Source organism: Filicampus tigris, chromosome 1, assembly GCF_054856515.1.
Source record: "Filicampus tigris isolate MCC_2025a chromosome 1, RoL_Ftig_1.0, whole genome shotgun sequence".
Taxonomy (NCBI): Eukaryota; Metazoa; Chordata; class Actinopteri; order Syngnathiformes; family Syngnathidae; genus Filicampus; species Filicampus tigris.
Genome location: NC_141217.1, coordinates 10,724,215 through 10,751,730, shown reverse-complemented (window position 1 = coordinate 10,751,730; position 27,516 = coordinate 10,724,215). Strand labels below are relative to the sequence as shown.

The following is a 27,516-nucleotide window of genomic DNA, read 5'->3' as shown; positions in this document are numbered from 1 at the left end:
TACACACTATGCTTCTTCCTATTTGATCGGGCTTTACAGAAAATGATGGCAGATGATTTGAAAGACTCATCTTGATAGCTGCGTCCGCTCCTGGTGATGATGATAATGATGATGCCATGCTGTGTGGTAAACCTGTCAGATGACCAGCTGCAACTCATTGTAAGTTGATGTTTTCTTGCCTCAAGGTCTGCTCTTCCAACATGGATTTGGTGAGTGTTTAAAGTCCGACTTTTTGGATGTTGTAGTCTAGTGGGGGAAAAAAAATGCTGATAGTTCCCTTGTTCGACTGTTGCCAGGTAAAATAGGCGGTGGGTAATAGCAGATCATTAAATGAATCAATAAATATGTAATATAATATAGTATTGATAATAGATATTTAATACATAAATTACTGCTGTCAAACGATAAAACTTTTTAAACGAATTAATAGCAAAATTTTCCATAATTAATCACGGTTAATCGTATTTTTCAACTACAATTTCTTACGAGGCTTGGGACCATTATTTACTTGAGTAAAATCTTGTGGAAATGTGGAAAAAAAATAAAAGTATATTTCGATTCAAAGACTGTTCTAATAGCTTTCTTTGATGCTTGAATACGATTCTTTTCCAGTAAAATTCAACAGTTGAACAATACACCAAAGATGTGCAACTAATATGGTATTTGAAATTGGCTTTGGATTTCTCCAATGAGCCGTCAAGCAACTATTTAAAGTCCACCTTTGCGACAGTGACTCTCCTCTAAGTTTGGCTGCACAGGGAGCTGAGGTCAGCTGCTACAGGAAGTAAATAATACTGAGTTAACTGAGTTCTTTTTTTGTGCGTTATGAAATTTAAATTAATCTCCATAGTTAATGCTTTAGTTTTGACAGCCCTACAATAAATAAATAAATAAGTTAATTAACACCTTACTTGTGTTTGTTCCAACCAGTGAATCAGAAGCCCTAACATTACTGTTATCTGCCTGTACTTCACTTGCACAGATGGTGTCATCCTGTGTCATTGTCACCTCCTTCATCACCAATCCGGGTTCTCTTTTGGCCCTTTTGGAGCCACACCAACATTTATGGGTTCAACTATTTCCAAACAATGATTTTATAAATACCTCTTTTCAAAGTTTCAACTCACCCTACTACAGGCTTGTGCGCTGGTTCACTCCGACCGTTAGGTATATGGAATCCCCAAGCATTACTCAAATGTGCCTTATTAGTAGTCACTGAATCATCCGGCTACTGTGACGTCACATCTCCGGAAAAAGCCGAAGATGAGGGGGCGCGAGATTCAAACGGCAGACGACACATTCTGAATTGTATTTAGTGATTAATCTGCTGTCTACCACCGACCTAATCACATTTTAATGACAGTTATGCATTGTAAACGGGGTTCTAGAGGGCTACAGAAAAGTTTTCAATGTGTGCACCCGGATCTTTAAGAGGTTTCTTACAGGAATGCAGTTTCTGTGAATTTTGACTCCTAGGTCTAATCTGCATCTGGTGACAATATGATGGTTGTTGTAAGTGTTAGCCCAAAATATTGGAGATCAAAAGTATATAAATGCATACATACATACATAAATGACCCCAAAGTAGACTATAACACAACCATTATAATTCACTTCTTCTAAAACAAAAAAAACAAAAAAAAAGGCTAAGGCTAATACTGTGCAATAACGTAATAATGTACTCAACCCTTTACAAGTTTGATAATTCAAGTCAAGTCAAGTCAAATTTATTTATATAGCCCTTAATCAAAGGAAAGTCTCAAAGGGCTTCACATATGCACCAGATCATATACACGACATCCCCTGATCTTAACCCCCAGGAGGGCAAGGAAAAACTCAAAAAAACGCATCTGGGGAAAAGTGAGAAACCTTGAGAAGGGACCACAGATGGGGGAATCCCCCTTCCAGGATGATCAGGCTGCAATGGATGCCGAGTGGGCAATATTGAACACACATTATAGTACTACACAGTGATGTGTAAGTTAATCAAATGAAGTGCTGCAGGAAGATGACATCAATGAAGTGAGCAGGGGCCCAATGGTCAATGTAGAAATCGCCATAGCAGCGCCTCCGAGGATGTGGTCAGCCTCCAATCTTGTAGCAATCAGTTGCTGTTGGATCGAAACAGCAACCTCCAATTCGGTCGTCATAATAATGGCATAAGTACCCTAGCAGCAAGGGTTATTATTAAGATATCATTATCATTTTCATCGATAATAGCTAATAACTAATAAGCATGTTTCAAAATTAGTAGGTAGTAATAGTAATAGTAGTAATAATTTGAAACAGTAGGTTAATAACAGTCCAATTATCCTTCAATGAAGATGGCTGTGGATTGTGGGGTGCTTGGATACGTGTATGTGACAGTCTCACTGTGAGATAATGATTTGCTTCTCTTATTATCCATTCATCCGTTATCCGATGCGCTTCTCCTCACAAGGGTCGCGGGCGTGCCGGAGCCAATCCCTGCTGTCTTCGGGCAGTAGGCGGGGTACACCCTGAACTGGTTGCCAGCCAATCGCAAGGCACACAGAGACAAATAAACATACACACACACACACAATCACACTTATGGACTATTTAGAGCCATCACAGTGTCTAATGCAGACAATACAAATGTGAATTATGCAATTCACAATTTGTGTTCACCACCTTGAAGAAACAGAGAGATCTCCAAGGAAACTTCACATTGTGCACAAAACAGTGAAGGCAGGCTCTTGACCATTCCTGTAGTTGTGGAAAATATTGTGCTGAAGGTTTGCGCCTTCTTTTCCACACCTGCCAAAAGGAGAGCAAGACACAAAGTTTTGTAGGTTTTGTGACGATGACAGAATATTGACACACAAATAAAAATGTAACACTGTTCTTCCATCCCTGCCTGTGGGGGCCATGGCGTCCCCTTTTTTCAGGGGTGAGGTGGCAACCCTATTCAGGGCCTAAATATTTGAGCGGTAGCCTACATGCAGCCCCATTTGAGAAACTCGACTGGACCTGGTTCAAATAGCTGAAATTCACTCAAGACCATGCTACACTGTAATTTTTGCATCTGGTCAGTCCTAACCCAGATAGATTGCACTGGGGAACACATTTTTGTTAAGTTTGGTCTGACAGTTGTTTTAAAGTAATTTTTGGGTGCGGAATTTAAAACCTGTCAGGTCCGACAAAAGCGGACAGGAAAAAATGTGGATTCCAAAAACGCAGTACAAGACAAAATCATTGAATAGAAAAATATTTAATTACAAAATACAAAAATGAGTATGAACAAAGGACGCTGGCGAAAACAAGGCCAGAAAACATCAAATAGGAAACACAAAACGCTCGCACAAGGCAAGGAAGAATTGACAAGAGAAAAACAAAACGAAATTGCAAAAACTCCAATAATACGAAACACAAAGCGCTCAGTCAAAGTGACGAGGAACAAAACTTTATACTACAAAACCTAACCAGAAAAATCGAGAACAAGGTACGAGAACGAGGGGGCTAGAAAACAGAGCTTGGGCTGTGAAACGAGCAAGGTCAATAATCCGACAAGATGTGGTGGTGAACAGTGTCCTTTTAAACCTAGCTGATTATGATAAGCCACAGGTGCGCACCTGAAGGGAACGCCCCTCACTCCAGCTGGGCAGCAACTAACACAGAGAGAGAGAGAGAGAGAGAGAGAGAGAGAGAGAGAGAGCTAGAGAGAGAGAGAGATAGGGAGAGAGAGCCAGCGCGCGCCTAGAGCAAAATGACAAAACTGATCTCAGGTTTTCTCTAGCGCGCCAAGTTTTTGAGCTAAAAGATCCCTATTTCATTAAAAGAACATGAAATAAATGTGTATGTTTGTAAATAAAACACTAAGCTGGAATAATTACAAGCTTTGAAAACTAAAGACAAAGCAACATAAAACGAAACAGAACTTACAAGAGTATGCCCATGGTTACAAGGTTAAGAGAAAAGCCAGCACTAATCCTATTAATTCCTACTATGCTATCTTTTTGTTTGCAGATATTGATAGTACTGAGTTAGTGGGAGCTGCACACACCTCTCACCGCATTGTCTCAATTGTGACTGCACAAACAAGTTGCCACGTGCAGAAGCTGTAGATAAGTCCAATCGTAATCAGAGAACAAACTTGATGTGCTCTCAGAAAAAAAAAAAATGACTGCAATACCGGAATCAGCATGGCAATTTCAGTTTTAATCAGCATTCAAATTGCTCCTCAGTGTTATCAACCATTATGTCAGTCAGTGGCTTAGATTTTTGTGCCCATAATGATATTTGGAAACAAAATAATGGGTCAGCTGTGGTGAAATGCGGTGTAGTATTTTATCGTTTAATTGAATTTGTTGGTGTTTCATCATTGCATCTTTGTCTGTCTTCAGGTTTTCCTAATAATGGTCTTGCCTTGTATACGAGGACTCTTTAACCCTGAGCTGCTGGAACATTCCATTCCTTCCTGTTATGAAGAGTGTCCACCTGGCAAGTTAATCAATTTAGATTTCTTTCTATTATTAGTTGGATTGGATTTACTGAAGTATCTCGACTTCCTCCAGGTTATTATAAAGAGGGAAACTGTGATGATCCGTCTGCAAAGTATAGATGTAAAAAATGTGTCAATGGAACTTTCACAGCAATATCCAATAGCCGAGACAAATGCCTGAGGTGTAGAAACATGTGTGGTCGTAAGTGCCATTTGTCTATACACTCTAAAAATACAAAAATCTTAAGCATGAGACAGAAGCAATTAACTGAGAACCTTTCTGATTTCTCCTCAGTTAATGAAGTGAAAAGAAAGTCATGCTTCTTTAACAGTGACATTGTTTGTGAGTGCAAGGAGAGATACTACAATGCAGGTACCCAAGAAAGCCTGAACTGCTTTCCATGCCCGTGTGAAGCATGTAAAGGTAACAAAGTTAAGCCAGGAGCGGTACTGGGAGTCACTGTATTCACATTATTTCTTACAAAAGTATTATTTCCATATTTAAAAAAAAAAAAAAAAAAACATTTTGTTTGTTTGTTTATTTATTTATAGGTTCTGAGAAGAGCCTTTATGACCAACAGAAATGTGAGGCAAGCCTCAAGTGAGTACCGTAATTGTTGTTAAGTATGGTGTTGGACAGTCATTGGGAAAATGATGCATAATCATAATGAAAGGTGTTTAGTACAGTTTGTTTACATTGTGGTTAGCTACCATATTTCTTCGAACAGTGGCATGAAAGTGTTTCCATTACTCAACTGCAGTGCAAAATGGTAGTTTATTTGATGGTGGCGCCTTTTAATGGCCTGTATTTGTAAAACAAAATACAATACAATACAATACAATACAATTTTATTTATATAGCGCATTTCATAACAGCTAGAGCTGTAACAAAGCACTTTACAAACAGCAGACGATAACTAAATACAATAAAAGGCAGAGTATTCATAAATATAGATATAAAGATTATATATGAGATATAAATTTAAAAAATATATAAACAAATAAAGCCAACAAATTAACATAAAACAATGGTGAATGGTTTACTCAACTGTATTTTGTCAAGTACGGTATACATGGACAAACTAAATCATCTGTGTCTAGATAGTGTTAAAGTAGATGTATAGGCTGCTTAAATAATCTATCCGGATTCAGATGATTTTATTTCGTGCAACCACTTGACGAAGCAAGATTGAGTAAATGATGCACAGCATTTTTTTCAGTGATGATGAAATTCAGTTCTACATATACACCATATGCATAAATTCCAATATCCATTCCGCCATTAAACTGACATCAAAGCCTGGATGAAACATAACTTTCTCCAGCTACACTAAAAAAAAAAAATGTTGAATTTACTCAATTTTATTTCATCAAGAGGTTGCACGAAATAAAATGATCTGAATCATATATATATTTTAAGTAGACTACACACTTAAAAATTGTATCTGGATCCAGATGATTTTATTTCGTGACTCCGCTTGACAAAATAAAACTCCATCCTCACTCATCCATAATCCTGGCATTCTTCTTGACCCCACACTTTCATTTGAACCACACATCTAGCAAGTAACCCGGACTGCTTCTTTCCACCTCGAAAAACATAGCTTGACTCCGCCCACCTCTCACCTTCTCCGCTGCTGAAACACTTGTTCATGCCTTCATTTCATCCAGAATTGACTACCGCAGTAGTGCCCTTAAAACCCCTCAATAAACTGCAATACATTCAAAACTCTGCCGCCCAACTCCTCCCCCACACCCACTCAATTGAACACATCAGCCCTGTCCTTCACAAGCTCCATTGGCTCCTTGTCCCTCAATGCATTCAGTTAAAAATCCTTCATTACAATTTCAAAGCTCTCCACAGTCTGGCACCCTCATACCTCACAGATCTGCTCCACCGCCATGTTCCATCTTGTTCCCTCTGCTCTACAGACTCCAACCTCCTGTCCCTCCCCCATGTAGGACATCTATTTTTTTTAAATGTTCTTCTTATGAGTTTTTTTTTTTTATGGTTGTCTGATTTTGTTGTTTTCTGTTGTATTGTACCTCTGTGAAGCGACTTTGAGTGTCTAGAAGAGCTCAATATAAATAAAATCTATTATTATTATTATTATTATTACAGAAATTTTGCCTGTGTTTATGTTGTTTTTCAGGGAACAGTGTTTGAAAGATGCAGAATGCAAGACAAAATGTGCAACTGCAACTAATACCACAGCAGCAGAACATTTGGGTCAGTGGATAGTCGTCATTCCGGTTGTGATGCTCCTTTGGCTTCTGCCGCTCTGCATCTGCTTGGGCTTCTTCTTGCGCTATTCGCTCAACTGGAGAATCAACAAGAAGGCTGTGAACCTTACTGAGGTATTCAATGGTAAGTAAGTTCATTTGTAGTCAAATCCATTGTTGTTGTACTCCTTTTTAAAAAAAAATTTTTTTTTGCATACATGACTCATACCAGAGCTGGGCATTCCACCTATGTCCGTCCATCCGCCTATGACCGGCGCCCATTTTGTAGGCGAAACACGGGAAACGTAAAAAAATAAACGGACTAAGCATAATCGGAAACCCATTTTTATCTATGTAATCGTCTAGTTTCGCGGTGAGGCTTCAATGGCTTCCGTTTCCCTTTGGCCGTGGACAAGGTTTTTTGACAGTTTCTGGGTCCTAAAAGGAGATGCATTTAGTGGTGAGGCTTCCATGACACGCCGGTCGCGGAGAGGTTTCCATGTCACTGTGAGTCTTTCGTTTCAGATATCACTTGGGGCCTTGGGTTTGCTAATGATAGTTGGTCGAAGTTGCTGGATAGAAACATGGAATGGAAACCCGTTTAAAATGATAGGCGGACCGGCCTATAGGCGATTACTATTGTATGTTCTGGCCGGATAAAAAGGCGGATAGACAGACAGCAGAAGGGTACCCCCCGGTTCCAGGCAGAAGGCGATAAACGGACTGGGAATTTTTAGTAAAATGCCCAGCTCTGACTCATACACTGTTAAAGGGATATCAAACACGTCACTAGTTAACCGTCATGTGTAAACGTTGGCCGCGGCCCGGTGGTTGGGAACCCCTGCATTATGGCATAACTTTTGTTTGTGTACTCATTGTCTAATGTCTGTCTCTTGTCCAGCAAGTGAGTATCCACACATATTAGGTTTCGTTGGATACATGGATGTGTGATGAAAATGTTGCCGTGAAAGTGACATTTTTCACGAAAGTGGAGTATTTCAGCTCTTACGCACTTTTCCATGCTAAACTTATTAATAACTATCCAACAAGCCCCACCTAAAATTAATGAAGCTTTCCTTTAATAAATAATAGGTGAAGAATGTAATATGGTCCTTTCAGCCTATTTTTTTAAATGTATACTGCCCCCATAAAAAAATGGACGCACCTGCATTATTTCTGAGGTGTGCCAGAAAAGGTCAAGTACCGGTGTCACAAAATCTATCCAAACCCACACTATGAGTTTTACTTTTCAGTGCCGGCCAGACGATGAACCAGCACACCTACAAAAAGATCTTGCACCATTTGCTATATTTAGTGAGTGAGAAGAGGTGAGTTTAGTCGAGAGAGGGAGAGAAAGTTTTGTCGGACTCGCCGACGGACGGCTGTTTAGAATTAGAGGCAGACCGACCTATCGAAAAAAGGCGGACGACGGTCGACGGAAGGGTACCCACGCTGCAGACGTATGACGAATAACCGACGGCCAATTTTTAGTAAAATGCCCAGTTCTGTACTTACCACAAGATATGTTTAAAAGGACAATGTGTAGTGCCATCAGTGCCATCTAGTGGTCAACTAATAGAATGCAACGACCTTAGATGGAAGGGCCAGCATTTTGAAGCACACGCACTATGGTGCCTCCGAGAGACCACACGTCGCAAGCCTACCAACAGTTTCTTCATCTGAAGTGCAAGAAAAAACATTTTTTGCATATTGTTGAAATGAATAGTGGGTTTTTAAAATGAATGATCATTAAAAAATCAAAACATTCTACACATTGTCCCTTTAAGGGATGGACTCAAGACATTTTTACTTGCGTAAAAAGAGCCAAAGCTGCTTATGTGGTGGGACAGACAGTTTATGTGTGTGTGCATGAAAGAAAATGATGTGCAGGACATTAAATAAAGAAGACTAAAATTGAACTGGCTTGTTTTGTTACTTTCACTCTTTTGGGTTTTGTCAGGAATCTTACAGATAATATCCATTTTGTTCTCTGCAGAGGCTCACGGTCAGCCAGCCAGCCGCCCAACCAGACTGGTACGTTCTTGCTATCATGGCTCTTGTGTCCTGTTGAGATACTAGTTGAGATAGATCTGATTTATCATTAATATTATTATTATTAAATGTCAATGAAATAAATGAACTAATGACTATTTAAGTAGACATAATGTGGAAAATGATTACCGGTAGCTTATTATTAATATTTGGCTCTGCTGGGGTGCCTTCCTACTCATGTGTTAAGTTAAACAACCAGGTGACCATAAACAAAAGATACACTTTATTTCATTTCAAAGCCAAAAGGCAAGCAGAGCTGTGTTATTAGCACAGATTGGTGTGAGCAAATAGTGTCATTAGCTTCATCTGATAAACATGTTATAATAATATTTGGCTAAGTTGTTGTGTATGTAGGGATTAATGTGTTTAGCGATGCCATGTGCCATTCTGCCACACTAATTGAGTGTAATTCGTTGGCTTGTTGATAAAATTCGGCCTTCACGTGGCAAGTTCAAGTTCTTCAAGTGCAATTTACACTACCTGCACTTTTCAGCTGTTTTGTCACTTTCCGTCAACTGAAAATGACAGGGCTCAGGGCTCAGGTAACACCCAATCATGGCTCATCTTCGGAAAACAGGTGAGTCATGATTGGGCTTCAGAAAACAGGTGAGTCGTGATTGGTTGTTACTTAAACCCTGAGCAACTATGATGTCATTTTCAGTCGGCAGCACGTGACAAAATGGTCACCCCACTAGATGGCTAAAACGGGTGGATTTTGCTGCGTAACTCATATTCCACAAACGCAATATTAATCAGACTGCCGTGTTTAGACTGGTGGGTCTGCATAGAACATAATATTCTTGTAAAGAAAATGTTTGGGTTGACTTTCTCTTTAAATAATGATAGTAATAGCCCCTTGCCCCATAAAATATTTCTTGTATCAAACACCACTCTTTTACTCATTATGTTTCTCTTTAAAGTTCTCATATTTCCATCACACCCATCAGCACATTGTACTGATTCTGCCTTATTAAAGAAGTCACATTTCCTACCTTTATGTTCATCCATATACATGTTTTATTTAATGCAGATTGTCCTACTTTCCAGACACATTTGTCTTGTACTCAGCTTTAAAGGGTGCTTATGAGGTTTTTAAGCTGTATTTGCTGAATACACTTCAATGTTAAGTCAAGGCAGAAATGTCTGTTCAGAATCAATATTTTGTTAAGACTGTTTTCCATGTTTTAATCTAGACCATCCATCCATCCATTATCTGTACCGCTTCTCCTCACAAGGGTCGCGGGGCGTGCTGGAGCCTATCCCAGCTGTCTTTGGGCAGTAGGCGGGGGACACCCTGAACTGGTTGCCAGCCAATCGCAGGGCACACAGAGACAAACATTCGCACTCACAATCACACCTAGGGGCAATTTAGAGTATCCAATCAACTTACCATGCATGTTTTTGGAATGTGGGAGGAAACCGGAGTGCCCGGAGAAAACCCACGCATGCACGGGGAGAACATGCAAACTCCACACAGGGAGGCCAGAGCCGGGATCGAACCCACGACCTCTGAACTGCGAGGCGGACGTGCTAACCAGTCGACCACCGTGCCGCCTAATCTAGACCAATTTATTCAAATATGTTATGAACTGATTGTATTATGTACATGTAACAAACTTAAATGTTTATGACTAGGAAGCCCGTGATTTTAAGATTCACTTACTAGCCCCCATGAAGCATTTCTTGGACCTCATTTTATAGACAAAATTAGTAACGTGCAGGCATTAAAAAGAGTGAGTTGATGAGGCCGCCTCAACTCCGTTACTGACAAAACAGCAGCTCAGAGAAAAAGAAACAGCTCCTCAGATGAATTGAAGTGTCTTACAGAATGTTGTAAACAGAAACCAAAAGGAATATTATGGAGAGAGCAGGCAAGGTGGATTTATTAAATACCGTGCAGGGAATTTGTTTACAACATTCTGTAAAACAATTCAATTTTAAACTTTACTAGATCAATACTGTATACGGTACTATATTTTCATCTGGAAACTCAGTGATGTGAATGCCTGACACATAGCTTTCAAGGTTAAGAGACGATATTGTTACAGTGATTCCTTTTTTTTTTTTTTCACTCGTCATCAAGGCAGTTAATGTGTGTGAGGAAACCCCCATGATGACACCCTGTGAGTCTTCAAAAATACCAGCCCCTGTCGACCACATAGAAGCTTTACTGACAGACTCCCAACACAAAGGTAAGGGGTGTGCATTACAATAATGATACATCATAAGGTGTTTTGTACGGAGCCCGTCTGGTGCCAGGGTATGAGAAAAAATATTTTTTTGCTAATCTGTACCCACAGTTTAGTAATCTGTACCCACAGATTAATAAACTGTACCCACAGTTTAGTAATCTGTTCCCACAGTTTACTAATCTGTACCCACAGTTTAGTAATCTGTACCCACAGTTTACTAATCTGTACCCACAGTTTACTAATCTGTACCCACAGTTTACCAATCCGCTTGCATTCCGCCACCCTATAATGACAATAGCGTGATTGCTTGTGGCGAGCGAAAAAGGTTGTGAATGAATTTGACGCACGAAAAGTGAACATAAACACGTTGGCTAATTGTAGCCGTTCGCATCTGATAAAACTGCCTAAGCAACACATTAGAACTCAAGCAATAGTATTTCCATTTGATATAAGAGGATGAAAGTGAAAATAAACCATGCCATGACTGCTCTAAATGTGATTCACAAAGCATTGCACTACGCTCTAGAAACAATATACTTCCGAATTGAATTTACATTGACAGATATACGGCTGTGTGTACGACGGAACGCAAGCGGTTTGCTGAACTGTGGGTACAGATTACTAATCTGTTGGTAGAGATTACTAAACTGTGGGTACAGATTACTAAACTGTGGGTACAGATTAGCAAAAAAATATTTTTTGTCATTCAAATTTGATAGTCATGTGATCTTGCCGTGTTACTATGGATGCTGGATGTATGACTCTGTCAAGTGCTGACGTAATTAATGGTATGAATATTTTTAGACAGTCACTGATGGTGTGGTTTGCTCACCCGGCAGGCAGCATTGATTCAGTTCCCTTTCAGTGTGTCAATGTGCGTCAGGTATGAATCATGCCCTGTGATTGACTGACAGCCCGCTTTTTGCCAAAAGTAAGCAGGGATAGGCTCTAGCTCGCTACACCCCTGGGTGGGTAGATATTTTCCAGCTATTCCGCACAAATGATTCCATACATGTGATCAAAAGTATGCAATATGTCAATAAATAATGGGCCCATGCATGTTGTTGGCCATCAACTCTGCTCTTTCTTGGGGCTTCAAAGCAATGTGAAAATGATTGTGCTTATGCCGCCTGTTTCATATTGGGAATAACATTTCGTCGTCACTTTTCGTAAAATAGTTGATAGACATGTCGGACAAGAACAAACACAAATTTGGCAATAGGGCCCGATTTGAGACAGATTCCGATAGGCTATTTAGCAGAATAAAATCCCAGTAACATAAATTGGCTGATTCATTAAAATAATGTAAATATGTATGTATGAATAAAATAACTTATTTTATTTGGATCCTTAACACGTACAAAAATAAAGATATGAATTACAAGCAGAACATTTGACTGTTTTTACGGGTTAAATATCTTTACAACAGAGAAAAATCAGCAACACTCGACTGATTTTTTGGGGGCAGGGGGTAATGTTTATATGTTGTAATGTGTTAGTGTGGGGAAAAAAAACAACCAAAAATCTGCCCAAAATCAGCCGATTTTAAAATTGCTCATATCTGCTACACTTGGAACAACAGTGATTGTGCTTTTTGTAAACTACCTCGTTCCGTTCGCAACCATGTTTTCAGTGCAAGGGCTACATGTCAGTGAGGTCATGGTTTGACTATGAAAGTTGCGAAAAAAATCAACCTGTGCAGAGAACTTAAAATCACTTAATCACCCATTCCTTCTATGATGCGAAGCACCTAGATGCTTCCAACTTTGTCATTACTACTTTTATTGCTTAAAAAAAAAACACACACAAAAAAAACACAAAACACACTTGGACTTTTGAGATTTATTTATTCTTAACGCCAATTTTGTTTTTGCCCTTTTTATTTTAGAGGTTCTACTGACCAAAGGTGTAAAGCTACACATTCCCAACATTGTCATTTTATCCATTTACCATTGCTTGTCTTCTCCCAAGTTGGTGAACAAGAGGAGCCAATCAGGTGCTGGCCACCCACCGTCCTGTACGCTATCATTAACGAGGTCCCCCCGCGTCGGTGGAAGGAGTTCTTGAGAATGCTCTCGGTGACGGACCACCAGCTGGAGCGCGTAGAGCTGGAAGCCGGCTTTGGCCTGCTGGAGAAGCAGTACCAGATGCTGTGTCTGTGGAGCAAGCGCTCTTCATCCAGCGTAGAAGACATCTTCTCCGCCTTGCATGACATGGATTTGTCAGGCTGCGCTCAGATGCTTCGTGAGAAGCTGGAGGGACTTCAGCGGAGGGCTCGGCCAGAGGATAATTTCACAGCCTGCTGAGACTTCAGGTCAGGCAATATAACAGGACAGACTGCATTTGCTCAAGACTTGCATATCGTCGCTGTCCTGTGAAAAACACTTATCTCCAATTTTGGAAACTTTTTTAAAATTTTCACTTTCATGTGATGTCTGTAACGCAGAAACATGATTCAGGTAAAAATAAGAAAATGAAAAAAATGGAGATAAGTGTTTTTCGTCGTGACAGCGACGATATGCACAATTATATGACAATATGCACAGCCACCTGATATTGCAATATTGCAAGTTTATTCTATTTCTTTCATGAGAGATTAAGAACCATTGTCTTCTTTTTCTTTCAGCATAAAATATCTTTTTATTTATTTATTTTTTTTAACCACCCTTGTGAGGATAAGCGGTATAGATAATGGATAGATAGATGGATTTTTTTTTTAACCTTTATTGAAATGTTTGTTTCATAGTACAATTGTAAAATGTGTTTGAAGGTCAGGGTATGTCATCCTCAACAATGTGAAGTATATATTTGTTCATGCACTCAAGTGTATACGTATTCATAAGTATATATAACAGTATATACGGTGATCGACTGGTTAGCACGTCCGCCTCAAAGTGCAGAAGTCGTGGGTTCGAAACTGGCCTCAGTCTTCCTGTGAGGAGTTTGCATGTTCTCCCCGTGCTTGCATGGGTTTTCTCCGGGTACTCCGGTTTCCTCCCACATTTCAACAACATGCATGGTTGGTTAATTGAACACTCAAAATTGTCCATAGGTATGATTGTGAGTGTGAATGGTTGTTTTTCTGTGTGTGCCCTGCGATTGGCTGGCAACCAATTCGGTCTGTACCCAGCCTACTGCCCGTAGACAGCTGGGATAGGCTCCAGCACACCCGCGACCCTTGTTAGGATAAGCGGTTTAGATAATGGATGGTCGAAGCCTCAAGGGAGCTTATGGTTTCTTAAAAATGCTTTCTCTACCAAGACGTCAAGGAGCTATTTTTCAATTTTCCAGATACCTGCAGTCACAGGTTTATTCACATTATTTTCAGAGTTGGTGACCAGCTGCTAGCTAAACTCCTTTTTGGTGTTCCCTCCCAGCGCTACCCTATTTCACCTTCAAGCAGATTTCTTAATTGAGCACTAACATCTGACATATTTGGTATGAACTATGCAAGGTGTTGGATCATCCACATAAATCTTTGCAGCTCCTGTTTGTTCCGTGGGGCTGGAATTTGTGTGACCGCTCTCACTTTTTCCTCATCACGTCTCACTCTATCGGCTCTGAGTTGTGTGTCCGATGAATTTGATCCCTGTTGTCCTGATTACAAATGTGTTTTTGTTACATTTCAAATCATTCTCCCTTGCTCTCTTCAACAATAACTTTAGTCTGTGACCGTGCTCTTCCAGAGAGTCTCCCCACACTAGCAAATGATCAATGATGTTTACAACACCTTCGAGACTTTCTAACATCTGCTCAATAACCCTCTGGAACACCTCCGGTGCTGATGAAATTCCAAACGGTAAACACAGGAACCTCAACCTTCCAATGGGGTTACTGGATGTGTAGAGCTTTGAACTCCCATCATAAAGCTCATTCTGCCAAAAACCTTGATTGGCATCCATCACCGGGAATTATTCCGCATTTGGTCTACAGCATTTGTCCTCCTCCACATAGCACAGGTGTCAAAGTACGGTCCTCGAGGGCCACTATCTTGTTTTAGATACAAATGTGTGCCTTTCAGTTGTTAATTTCGCAGTTTTAGTTCACAATATGCATTAATAGTTCACAGTTTTTGCAAAGTAATTGTAACATGCTGTTTTGATTGCAAAGAACTCGAGCCAGAGCTAGCACGCTAGCATAAATGTGATTTTTTTTTTTCTTCTTCTCGAGCAATTGCCTAAAGAAGTTAATAAAAGGGGGGGGGGGGAAATTGATTGAGCAGATTTTTTTTCCCTCACTGTGTCAAGTTATCAAAATGAATATTGTATTTATTAATAATTTTGACCTTTGTACATGAACTGCTCAGCTGTCACAATCATCGCTTCTGATTCTGGCGCTGCACCCTTACAAAACAAGAAAAGTGAAATCCCCACAGCATGTATGATTTTCTGTTTGTGGCAAACCAGGGCTGTCAAGGCAAAGTAGGCTGTTCTTATTTTTTATGTATTTATTTTCAACAGAAGCCATATGCCACCGAAACTGTTGGTTTCCTTTTGCGGTATCTGTGTATCACATTTTGAGATTGTTTTGCGTCTGCACAGGTACTGACGGGAAAGGTTTTGGGCTTTCCAATGAACTCAGAATCATTTGTGGTTTTAGTATGAATTGCTGTTTTTGTGTGTGTGTGTGATTTCCGCTTTTTGCAGAGCTGGAACAAATGGATCACAATAATTTATTGTCCCAAATGGAATTTGTAAATGTGTATTTTTGGGGATTTAAGGTGGCTTGGTGGGCGGCTGGTAGCACAAATCTCACTGTCCTCACAGTTCAGAAGTCATGTGTTTAAATCTGGGCTCTGGCCTTCCTGTGTGAAGTTTGCATGATCTCCCTATGCCTGCATGGATTTTCTCCGGGTACTCTGCTTTCCTCCCACATTCTATGCATGGTAGATTAATGGCGACTCTACCTTGTCTACATGTAGCCGGGTTTTTAAAAACCCCTCTCCGTGTAGAAAAAACTTTCCATCCACACTGCCTCGTTTGTTTAAAAAAAAAAAACGCATCCATTCCGAAAGGCATAAGGGCAATAGAAGTAGGGCTGGGTCATTATATGATTGCGAATTGTGATATTAGTTGACCAGCTGCGAGCTATGAGCATATTTACTGAACTAGACATGGCAGCAATCAGAGTCCAGACTTTCCTTCAAACTTTGGTTTGCGAGTTGAAGTAAACAGTCAATAAATGAAAGAAAAAGCAGTAAACAGAAAGTAATCATATCAATGACCGAACGTGCAGCTAAATGCACTGCTGATGGGCGATGCCATGGCTTGGCATAATCCTCCGAAGCTATTTTGGCATTCTTTCCCATTGCTTGTGTGGCAGTATCTCCAGAGTGACGTGGAGGAAGCCATTGTGCACGGTACGTCATCAAAAACAAGGCAATACAATAAGCCCGTTGAATCATTTGATCAAGTAGCACCCAAGTAATGAAGTGGAAAGCATGAAAATGCAAGCGGTTTGCACAACCTGCCTATGTAAACATTAGCAGTTTTGCCGCTTAAACTAGATGGCAGCAACTAGAAGAAAGCAGCAATCAGTCGTGTCATCTATTGATCATGCACATTTGCAAGTAGCAATGATGCTAAAGCCGTTTGAAGGATAATAACTTAAATAATAGGTTTACGTTTTAATGCATACGCATTATTATTATTCATTATTTCTGAGGGGGGCGTTTTTTAGTAGTTAACTGTGCAATTCAATACAATTTTTGAACTAAATAAAAAAGTGTTGTATGTTAACAAAATGTTGAATTATTCCAAGTCAACCTCTAACGTCACCTAATAATTGAGCTTACATCCTAAGTGAGTGACCTGCTGACATTTTCCAACATAGCATATGCATTAAAATATGATTTCACTTGATGTGATTCTAAATGATTCTCTTTGTGTGCAAATGGCGTTTGGTGTATTAATTGACATTTTACCAGGTTGTTTGAGAACATTTCACTCAGAGTGCCATCAAGGTGCTGTGAATTTAGTTAACAGGCAAAGTTGTCGTGCAGTTACCATGGCAACCTGCCGAGCGCTCACGAGGACTACAGCTCACGCGCTGGTAAGTCTCGAAAAGAAGGAGAGGGAAACAAATATGGGAGGCGTTTGACTGTATTTTGAATGTCTTTGTTTTTGTCTGTGCTAACATTTGTAGCTTTTGTTTTTCAACGGCCATGTTGGGTTGTCTTGGCAACGCAGAGGGGAGCGCTATTGAATTACCGCAAATGAGGCCCACGTCGTGCTTTCCCCGGGCGGCCTGCATAAGACATGCACTCACACCGGCTCTATTTATTCTGGTTTTGTGCTGTTGTTGTTATTTTAGAAGACATTGAATAAGTCTGGTTTTCTGCAAGTTCTGGTCGGCCTGCTCTTGGACATGGAAAGCGAATGTTGCACGGGGAAGAAATACAGGTAGGTGGTACAAAAATTCCCACGATGCCATGGAAATTACACATCCCTTGGCTCATTAGTCAAAGTGCGGTACGAGAAAGAATCACTGCATTAAATACAATTTACAACATTTAAAATATGAAATAGCATTATGTAAACATTACAATGAAGACAGTCTATTTAAACTTTTATTTCTATCCAGTGCATATTTTACTTTTCATTTTTTAAGCACAGTTCACTTGTATTTAACTTTTAAGTAAATAAGTATTTTCAAAGTTTTAACTGACCTTTTTATTTAACATTAAAGTGCAATGGCTTTTCATTTAATCATGAAGTTGTATTATTTAATTTAATTTAATTTAATTTTTTAAAAATATTTCAGCGCAGTGTTAATGTTTACCTCTGCATTGTTTTTGAATATTTGGGCCTTATTATATGTTGTTGTATTTTATTGTTGGACATGATTATATATTGAAGAGCTATATTGTTTTTCTGAGGTGATACAAGTTTGAGAATCACTGCATTAGTCTACTTAAGGAATGTCCAAACGTTGCTACTAAGGGAACATGGAAAGTTCTCCTTATTTGTGAAATTAAATACAATCATGCTGTTGATCAACATATGCTTGCAGTTAAACACACAGTATTTCAAGACAAAAAAAATCAACTGAGTATTCAATAGTATTAGTGTGAAAATTGTGTTTAATATCTTGTAATGTTAAAGGTTTTCTTTTTTTATTATTATTTTTTTTACATTTTCATTCTTATTTTAAAAGATAGCTTGCATTCTTTTAACCTTTTTTAAGATGGCTGAGTTTAATTGTATGAATTGCTGCTGCAGTGAACTGCAAGCCATGATTATTTACACAATCAAAGTACTGAAAAACAATGAAGAAACAAAAAAAATACTACTCACACAAAGATGCATGGAGTTACTTGCAACACAGTTTCATCGGCACAACTCATGAACATTAGTTAAAGAGAAATCAAACCAAACACATTTTTTCAAGAATATGTTCCCAGCAGGCCCACTAGTTGGTATAGGTGCGAAAAGTATCGGAATACGATACCACGCATCCCATAATGATATTCTCATATATTGAATATTTTAGTATTGTGAATAAGATGACTCAAAGTGCTTACAGCTACAGTATTTCACAAGTAGCAGAGGTTCCAAAACAATGAACCAGCACCATTGTTCTTTTACATATTGTGTGGTATTATTAGTGATATTTATCCTCCCATAACAAGACATGTTTTCTACAAGTAAAACATATGACATCTTTTGTGTTGGCAGGTGACGCATGTGCCGAATGTGAGCGAATCAGTAATCATGACTACCCTGGTGAGACCTGGTGTTAAGGTTTCAGTTCTGTGTGAGGATGCAGACAAGATTCTCGAGGCTGGCGAACTAGTGCGGGCTACCTCCCTCTACATGTCAGCTTTCAGTACTCACGCAGCAACAACCGTGTCCCACATGCGCAAAATGGAGTTGTCCCACCTCCAGGGGGTCATCTCAATTCTAGAAAGTTGGCTCGACCATCACCAGGAGATCCAACCTCCCGAAGGTCTCAGTAAAGGTTTGGTCGCTGTCTTTCTGTCCACGCTCTGCCCAAATAATCTGTCAGCCACCATTTTCAAAATGGAGTCCCTCCTTCAGAGTGGTGGGCAAGGCTGTGAGGAGATTTACGATCGCTGTACTGCTCTGCTTGAGGGGAAACAAAAGCCAAATCCAGATGATATTTGTTTTGTGGCGCTGACGATAACCCGCGCCTTGGCCTGCTTGTTGTTTAAGCCCCGCCGAGCAAAGGGTCTGAAGCTTTACCTCAACTCCTACAAGAGCAACAAATGTGAAACTGTCACACTGGTAAAGAGCAGACAAGCTTCTCAAATACCTCATATAGTAAAGGCCTTTACAGAGCAAATGCATCACTGGCATCCGCCTTTGATGCTGGACAGCAAATGTGAAGTCACCAAAAAGGAAAGTCAACAGTTGAATGCTGAGGCTGCTTCTCCTCTGCTGGAATTCTTGTTGGAGCTTTCACCAGGTGACAGGCATGTGCTGGAGCTCCAGGCGGCACATTTGTTTTTCACGGGCCGCTTCGGTGACAGCGCAGATGTGTATTCAGCTATATTTCCGATGGTGCACGACACACCTGAGAGGCGAGCGAGGATCTTAACTGGACGAGCAGCCGCCCTCCTCTCGGCGGGAGGCCGGGTTGCAGAGGCCTGCGTGGATCTGGGCCAAGCCTTCGACGCGCACCCCGCTTGCGCCCGAATACACTTCCAAAAGCTCTTCACTGATCTTGGCACGGGAGTGGCTGCTCGCAACCATCTTCGCCAGCAGGCTGAAATGGGTCTGTCTGCTTTCCGGGAAGCGGTCCTCGTCCGAGCAGACTTGAGGTCCCCAGAGGGAGTGGAACTGCTGGACCCTGCGATCGCTCAATTACGGACCCTTTGCCATTTGGACGCTGACGGCGGAGGACGAGAGCTGCGGGTGCGACTGGCGGAATGTCTCCTTCTCAGAGGAGAGCATAAGGAGGCCCTCTCTATCTGCAGCCAGCTGGCTTCTGCCAAAGATCAGCATAGCTATCAGAACACTGTGCAAGTTCTCTGTGGCTATGCGCGACTTCTCACAGATGACCACAAGGGGGCTCTAGAGGACTTCCAGACGGTGATCGAACACAACGTCCCGCACCCGCCCAGTTGTGTGCGGGCGCTCTGTGGCAGGGGGCTTCTGCGCATGACTGGTGGCTTCAACTATCTCACCGCACTCGACTATGTGACAGCCAGCAGGCTGCACCCGCAGGAGACGGCGTTGACCGTTCGCTGTCTGGTGCCGTGGAACCTCCGGGGTCTGCTCTTGACTGTTCTTCTGGAGCAGGGCCGGGTCATGCTGGAGGGGGCCGGAGGGCGTCATTCGGCCCCATGTGACAACTCGAAGCAACCCCAACAGGAGGGTCAGCTGCATGTTACATCAAAGTCAGACGAGCACAAAGCAGGGTATTATGGGTCTTACGTCCATTCAAAAGTTACACTCTCCATCAGTTTAATGATAAACGACCAGAGGGGCAAAAGTACTCACACTCTGTACTACAAAGTAAAATGCTATAGACTCTAAAAGACACCTAAATACAAAACACGTTTTTATTTTCCTGTCAGTTTGATAACACAAAAAAAAGAATATTTGATAAAATTAAAATAAACATCAGACCAGCATGGTTTTATTGTGTTTCGTGCTGCTCTCGCTGGTGTCGCCAGTAAGACCAGCAGCAAAACAAAACGGCCAAGATCCAAACAGCCAATTAAACCTTCAATCACTGGCCAAACTGCTCTATGAATTGAGTCACAGCCGCCCAGCAGAGCCAGCATGTTGCTGGGGCCCTTGCCAGAAGTTGGTGATGGCTGCTGACCAGCTGGTGTCATCAGCTACCAGCAGGGCAATAACAGCACGTTGAGTTTGCTGGGTGACTGTGGTTCAGTTGGTAGAGTTGGTTGCTCAGTGACTCAAGGTTCAGAAGTTCAAATACAGGCTGATTTTGTTGGGTTTTGTTGCTGGTTTTGCTCGTGACACCAGCAAGACCAGGATGCTACTGTTGCTCTGCTCAGCTGGTGACACCAGCATGAACACACAACAAAACCATGCTGGCCCATGCTTTTTATTTCCAGGGTTATCTGCACACAAAATAGTTTCCTCGCTTCATGCTTGAATTAAGAAGAAAAAGACAGCTAGCATTGGGTAGGCTCAGGCTTAAATGTTATCTAACAACATTCCCACCATAGCTTTGCTAACATTGTGAGCTACAGTGCTAACACAAAATGCTATTACTGTATTAGCTAATTACAACTTGAAAAATATATCTTACCTATCTTAAAAAAAAAAAAGATAAATTCCAGTTTTTAGACAGGCTGGATGGGGATTATCTTGCTTCTTCTGACCTCTTTCTATTTACGTCTTTTTTACTTCGTGTTGCCATCCATGGCGATTGAAAAAAGAAATGAGTGATTTTTGTTGCAGTAAGAAGTAGAAAGGCCAGATATCTGTTTGCAAATATAGGGAGTGAATATAATAAGTTGGCTGACAAATGAATGCTATGATGTTTATTTATTTATTAGGATGAGTTATTTTTTATTCTATTTTATTATATGTGCAAAACATTTATGTATCTATCTTATTTACTGTATTATGAAATTCTTTGTTATATATAGACAGATACATGAAAAATGGATTCAAGTACAGTAATGAAATATTTGTACTTTGTTACTTTGAACCACTGTTAATTGCATCATGGTTTTTTACAAGATGTTTGAGCATAATTTTGTGTCGTTGATATCCAGCCTCACATGGCTTTCCATTGTGGACCTTCATCCCCCTCTGACATCAGGTCTCCTGCTGGTGTTCACTCTCTTGCTGTGCTGCTCATGGGTCTCCAACCAGGCGCAGATGGGCCTCAGATCTTAGCAGCAGACACCTTGTATCAGCTGGGACGAGTGGAGGAGGCATATCGCTTGCTGCTGCTTTCCATCGGGCCTACCGGTCCTCAGGCACCTGTCCTAGTCCGACTCGCACTGCTGCAGCTGCACAGGGGGTTCCTTTATGACACCAATCAGGTCGAGAAGCTTGAAAGTTTCCCCTTTTGTCATTTGTGTGCTACATGTACTTATTGGTGTCACGGGGCAGCAGTCTAGACAAAGCCCTCTGCTCTTAGGTATTTTTTTTCATTGTTGCAAAAGACTGGCTTGTTCTAATGTGACCCCTATTAATGGATTACTTTTATTTGTAGGCCTTTGTCACAGAAATAAAGCAAAAGAACAGCTATTCTGTTAAAGGCTTTAAAAAACAACAAGCCACCCACCATATACGGTACTTGTTCGTTTTTCGCTATTCATGGTATTGCTTGGTATTCACAGGGGACAACTGTGATTTTAGCTGAACTGATGTTCCCTGTTGGTTTGCCTTGTGACAAAGCAAGTCATTGCTAACAAATTCTATATTCGTATAGTCAGTCATATTCACAATACTTATATTTTCTTGTAATTTCCATTGAAAGAGGGTTTTATTTAATTTTCCTTCAATTTTGCAGCTGCTGAAAAAGCTCATTCAATGTGGGGACACCAGTTGCTTGCGCCCCTTGTTGGCGGTGGCGAAGCAGAAAGACCGGGCGCTGCTGCAGGCGCGTTGCCACTCTGCCGCCAAACGCATCTTGGAGTGCACGACAGACGAAAGCGCCATCAGGGAGGCTGTGGCCTACCTCTCCGTCGCCATCATCATCGGTGGTAAAAAAAAAAAAAAGGGCGAAAAAAAAAGCATGCTGGTGGTCTGAGCAGGAAACAAGTAATTTGGACATTCCCAGGTGGCGAGGCGTCAGACTCCTTGCTGGAGAGAGGAAGGTGCTATGCTCTGCTCGGCCAAAGAAAGACAGCCATCTTTGATTTCAGTGCCATTCTCAAGGAGCACCCCAAACATGTTCAAGCACTCTGTGGAAGAGGCTTCACATACCTCCTGCTGAACCAACAAAAGGTACAACTCAGACATCACTATACAGTATAGACAATGGGACACACCTCTTTTCTCTTCCACCGTCACTTCTACAGGTCTGTAAAAGCATGAATAGATTCTCGCATTCATAGGTGCAATTGCCAAGGATACCAAACCTTTTCTTTTCATCCCAAAATACAGGTGCATCTTAATTAATTAGAAAATGATAGTAAATTGATAGTATAATGATGATAATAGTAACGATAGTAATTTATTTCAATAGTTTAATGAAAAAAATGAAACTCATATACTGTATTATAGAGATTCATTTAACACATAGGAAAATGCTTGTGAGAAAGCCAATTGCTTCCTGATTTTCATTTTGGCTCCACCTAACTCGTTACTTATGAGGAAAAGCAGTATAAAATGGATTCTAATTTCTTGAGAAAAACCAATTGTGGGTATTAGAAACAGCAAACAAGGTGCACACTGGCATGTTGTTCCAGAATTTTTTACAAAAAGTGTACTTACGCAGGTTTTGTTGAGCCCATGGTGTGCGCACGACGAGGCAGGCATTGCTGGAGGGGTGGCAAAAGTCGCAAATTATCGTGAAAGTGTTGCTAAGTTGGCAAGACTGTAGACACAAGTCGTAGCGCTTGCTTGTACTAGCTTCCACCTGTGAACATCAAATGAAAGCACAACAACTCTAAAAACACAGCATACTTTCCATTATACTTTGACTTTATGGTCAATGTGAGGGCCAGTCTACTGTGGGCGGGCCAGATATGCCCGCGAGGCCGTACTTTGCCCAGGCCTGAGCTACTGTACACAATACATGCATGACTTTTTAAATTGAACTACTGAAACTACTAATTAGAAATTAGAAATAGTTTTCAATGATTTTCTAATTTATCGAGCCACATCTCCATTTTCATATTGCTTTTGCCCCCTAAAATTGAAGGTTGCATCCTAGCAAAATAACTCCACCCTTTCTTCCTACTGCAGGAATGCACTCATGACATCCTGGCGGCACTGCGGATAAACTCTGAGGAGGTCACCAAAGACCTTTTGTCACTCAAGGACAGGGCGCGCAAGCTGGTCTGTGATTGGCTGCATGAGTTCTGCAGGAGCAGCCTGTCAGACGTCCTGGTCGCCAATGCTGTCCCCTGTCACGAGGATCGGCTCAGGGAGGCTTCCGTAATCGGTTCTGCTCTGATAAGGGCTGACCGTGCAGCCCCCAGATGGCATCTCCTCTGCGTTGACATACTTTTAGCCAAAGGTGTTACTCAGCCAATCTTCGCTAATTGAATACACAGCGTGGCTTCACTTGAAATGTTCTGCTTGGGTTTGCACTGATACTCATATACTTGCTGTTATGGTCCATCTGCTTTCAGGTGAATTGGAGGCGGCAGGGGCCCACTTGAGCCAGGTGTTCAGTCATGAGCCAAGAGGTGCTGCGGTCCAGGCCAGGGCAGGTGTAATGGACGCTTGGCAGCACAACTATCGCAGCGCAGCTCGCAGACTCTGCAAGCTCGCTGAGAAAGAACCTTCATGTCTGGACTTCTTGTTGGCTCTGATCCCACCCAGTCAGAGGAAAGAGATAGCAAAGGTGCGCCATTTCTATTCATCCGTAATCAGCAAATTACTTTTAGGATTTTCAGTAGTGCTGGCCACTCATCCACACTTAGGAAATAGACTAAATTATAAAAAGACTTATTTGTATTAGTCAAAAGATTAAACTGATGTTCCTTGTAGGGGCAATGGAAATCTATTTCTGCCCCTCAAGGTACAATTTTTGCTAAAGTACCGCATAAGAAAAATTACTGGACTCCGAGGTAACTGTTTCAACCTTTTCCACTTAAATAATTAGGTAATTACCGTACAGTATTTCACTAAGCTACCCGCACCTATTTTAATTAACGATCAATAAGATAGAAATAATATAAGAAGAATAGCAAAAAAATTAATAAAAAAAAAAACAATTTTTTGGGCATTTTTTGCACAGTTCAGAGGGGTTAGCACATTGTTCAGTTGCATGATAGATCTAGACTAGATTTATAGATCTGTGCTCTAATGTGCGACTGTACTGCATTGTACTGAGAGCTGTTCCAAACAATTTGTTTTTTTTACTAGAAAGAGTACGAAATAGGACATTAAATATTATGTAATATTGCAACCTCAATAATGAATGTCATATTAATTGACAGTCAGCCCCCTTTATCGTTGGGAGACATTCCACACCCAGGTGCAAGTTGCAACATAAGTGACATAAACAGACCATTTAAAAAAAAAAATGTCAGTGTAATTTTCAGAGCTGGGCATCGTCTAACCGCCACCGCATTCCGTCCTGCATATTTAATCGACCACGTGGTCTCGCACGCACGCACACACCCACACACACACACACACACACACACACACACACAACGTGGTGATATGGGAAATCAAAACAATATGGGGCACATGTCATTGCGTCTGTGGGACCGCAAGGTACAACACTTTAAAATTTTTTCCTTACTCGGCTGCGTGTCAGGAGTGCGGCACCTGCGTGTGATATAGTACCGATAAATTCCGTTCTCGACGCCTTTTAGCTGACTCCGACCGTCTGCGACCACATGAGGCGATTAAATATGCAGATGAGAAGTAGGCGATGCCCAGCTCTGATCATTTTACCCCTCCTAAACACATTTAAATACAACACACCTTCGAAATAATGTAGGTTTTAGCACAAAAAACAATTGTAAGCATAAAAATATTTTGAAAAATACTATAAATATTGTCGTGTCTGTCTGTTAGATAGGAGATGGGGCCTGGGGCCTGTGACATTGGGGAGTCTGTGTGTGAGTGATTGAGCGTGAGCAGTGGCCGACAGCAGCTCCTGAGTACTTGTGCTCGTTGCGTATATGCTTTACTGTTCGCCACGCGTTTGATGAATGGGTGAAAGGTGTATCAGTGACTGTGGCGCTTCTTTCCCACATGCAAGGGGATTACAGTAAGTAGGTATACTGTAAAAACTCCTTATAAACAATTGCTATTAACTGCAGATATCCACAACGTAGAAGAGATATCTGTGATAAGGTGGTCATTTTGTAGGTATGTTCCACACAATTAATCTGCGAACTAGCGGAGCCACGGTATGTGAACCGTATTATAGCCGGGGAACACTGTCATAGCATTCACACAGCGTTATTTTTCTTTGAAAGTGGTCATGATGTTGTGTCCGGTCCGTTTATCTTATTCCTTTGGCAGGCAGCGGCACAGGATGCCAGCGAGGTGTCTTCAGACGGAAGCTGGCATCGGGCCCTTCCTCTCCTGACGCTGGCGGTACGAGCAGCAGACAAACACAGACTCCAGTATCTTCGCCAGCGTGCATCCTGCCTGGCGCGACTCGGCTTCCACGAGCGGACCATAGCAGACCTGGATGGAGTCATTCAGAAGCACGGCTGTTCTGACGCCAGCTGCTCTGACGATCCCCAAGTCCGGGCAGAAGATTTGTGCTGTCGCGGCCGCAGCTTGGTGCTGTGCTCCAGAGAAGGACCTGCTCTGGAGGACTACAGCAGGGCCCTTGAGCTTCACAGGGAGCGGACCATCCAATGTGTGGACGAAGGTCTGGGGAGGCTGCGTGTTGCCGAGTGCTTTTTGAGAGGTGCGCTGCAGCACTATGGCGAGCAGCAGCTCAGCAAAGCTTGGGCCTTGATCGAGTGCGGTCTTGTCGTGGACGGCAACAATGCAGAACTGCGCCGACTGAAGGCAAAGGTCAAACGAGAAGTTGCTAGCCCCTGTAATGTCAACTAGTGAGTCCACAAAACAATTGCTTATCCAGTCCAGTATCTTTTAGGACAGTGGTTCGGGGTCCGCAAAATCATGTGGAATAAATGATGCTGTATATATATACTGTACATATTTTTTAAGTACATATACTAAACCAATGAATTACTCCTCCCTACCCGAGCTTTTGGCCAATGAAAAGATTAGAAGTTCTGGTATGACTGTGATGCATCACATCAATCTGACACCCCTGCTTCTGCCTCGCATTTCTAGCCCGCTGTTATCTCATGCAGGTGAGGCAAGGCAATCTCGGCAGAATATTTGCGGCTTGGAAGGACGTACCTCGACTCAAAAGTTTCCAACTGCTTTTGCACTGCATCATGTTCAGTGCAGAGTGACTGCCTTCCATGCACCTGGCTCCTTTTTTGTCATATGGAACAAAATGTGAAAATGATTCCCTTCATGTTGTCTGTTTCTTAGTCAAAATCAAACTCACAAGCCACTTTTGTGAAAAATCCTGTAGATGCTTCAGCGGTCACAAAAGGCACGAAATCTAGTGACTGAATCGCTTAGCTGGCACCACTGTACTTTTGTAAACTGGCTCCTTTGTGTTTGCAGCCTTGTTGTGAGTGTAAGCAGTGCACATCAGCTAGCAACAAAAATTAACTGTTAAATTTAATTAATCTGAATTTAGTTACGTTCCTGTTTATTGAACAGGTCATGAGTATTTAGGTTGAAAAGTTTGAACAACAACTAATCCCCATTCAGAGATGCACAAGGTAGTTCATCTGGTTGTTTAATTGGTGTTGGTCGAATAAGAGGGAAGATGTTAATTGCAATGTTTGAATAGAAATGACATTTCTAGTCACTCACGCACAGGCACAACGTATAGTAGTCATCCTATAATTAATGTGATTGATGCAAAATAATTTGAAAAATCGATAATCCCAATGAATGACAA

General features: G+C 41.3%; 2 protein-coding genes across 4 annotated transcripts; both read left to right on the top strand.

The window, feature by feature from the left end:
* Positions 1-5: 5 nt before the first annotated feature.
* Positions 6-16,748, top strand: LOC147152733 (tumor necrosis factor receptor superfamily member 1A). The gene is made up of 9 exons (XM_086051926.1): positions 6-209; positions 4,365-4,461; positions 4,536-4,664; positions 4,758-4,886; positions 5,015-5,063; positions 6,616-6,830; positions 8,682-8,719; positions 10,821-10,929; positions 12,901-16,748. The coding sequence occupies exons 1-9, from the start codon at positions 168-170 to the stop codon at positions 13,233-13,235; spliced, it is 1,143 nt and encodes a 380-aa protein (XP_085908052.1). The 5' UTR covers positions 6-167; the 3' UTR covers positions 13,236-16,748.
* ttc34 (tetratricopeptide repeat domain 34) lies at positions 13,218-26,677 on the top strand. 3 transcript variants are annotated; one of them, XM_086051897.1, is made up of 9 exons: positions 13,218-13,243; positions 17,242-17,330; positions 18,606-20,311; positions 21,694-21,919; positions 22,393-22,585; positions 22,663-22,829; positions 23,793-24,066; positions 24,182-24,396; positions 26,037-26,677. In XM_086051897.1, the coding sequence occupies exons 2-9, from the start codon at positions 17,307-17,309 to the stop codon at positions 26,580-26,582; spliced, it is 3,351 nt and encodes a 1,116-aa protein (XP_085908023.1). In that variant the 5' UTR covers positions 13,218-13,243; positions 17,242-17,306; the 3' UTR covers positions 26,583-26,677. The 3 variants fall into 3 exon arrangements, with proteins under 3 accessions (XP_085908023.1, XP_085908013.1, XP_085908029.1); XM_086051887.1 differs by lacking the exon at positions 13,218-13,243 and adding an exon at positions 16,964-16,980; XM_086051903.1 differs by lacking the exon at positions 13,218-13,243 and having other exon boundaries at positions 16,996-17,330; positions 22,393-22,582.
* Positions 26,678-27,516: the final 839 nt, after the last annotated feature.

What these genes read in the sequence shown, in the direction of transcription:
- LOC147152733 (XM_086051926.1), top strand. Translation starts at nt 168, where the DNA reads ATGTTTTCTTGCCTCAAGGTCTGCTCTTCCAACATGGATTTG. An exon ending in CCCGTGTGAAGCATGTAAAG is followed by an intron (nt 4,887 to 5,014) that starts GTAACAAAGTTA and finishes ATTTATTTATAG; the next exon opens with GTTCTGAGAAGAGCCTTTAT. An exon ending in AAATGTGAGGCAAGCCTCAA is followed by an intron (nt 5,064 to 6,615) that starts GTGAGTACCGTA and finishes GTTGTTTTTCAG; the next exon opens with GGAACAGTGTTTGAAAGATG.
- ttc34 (XM_086051897.1), top strand. Translation starts at nt 17,307, where the DNA reads ATGTTGCACGGGGAAGAAATACAG. An exon ending in TCAGACGAGCACAAAGCAGG is followed by an intron (nt 20,312 to 21,693) that starts GTATTATGGGTC and finishes CTCTGACATCAG; the next exon opens with GTCTCCTGCTGGTGTTCACT. An exon ending in TCCTTTATGACACCAATCAG is followed by an intron (nt 21,920 to 22,392) that starts GTCGAGAAGCTT and finishes TCAATTTTGCAG; the next exon opens with CTGCTGAAAAAGCTCATTCA.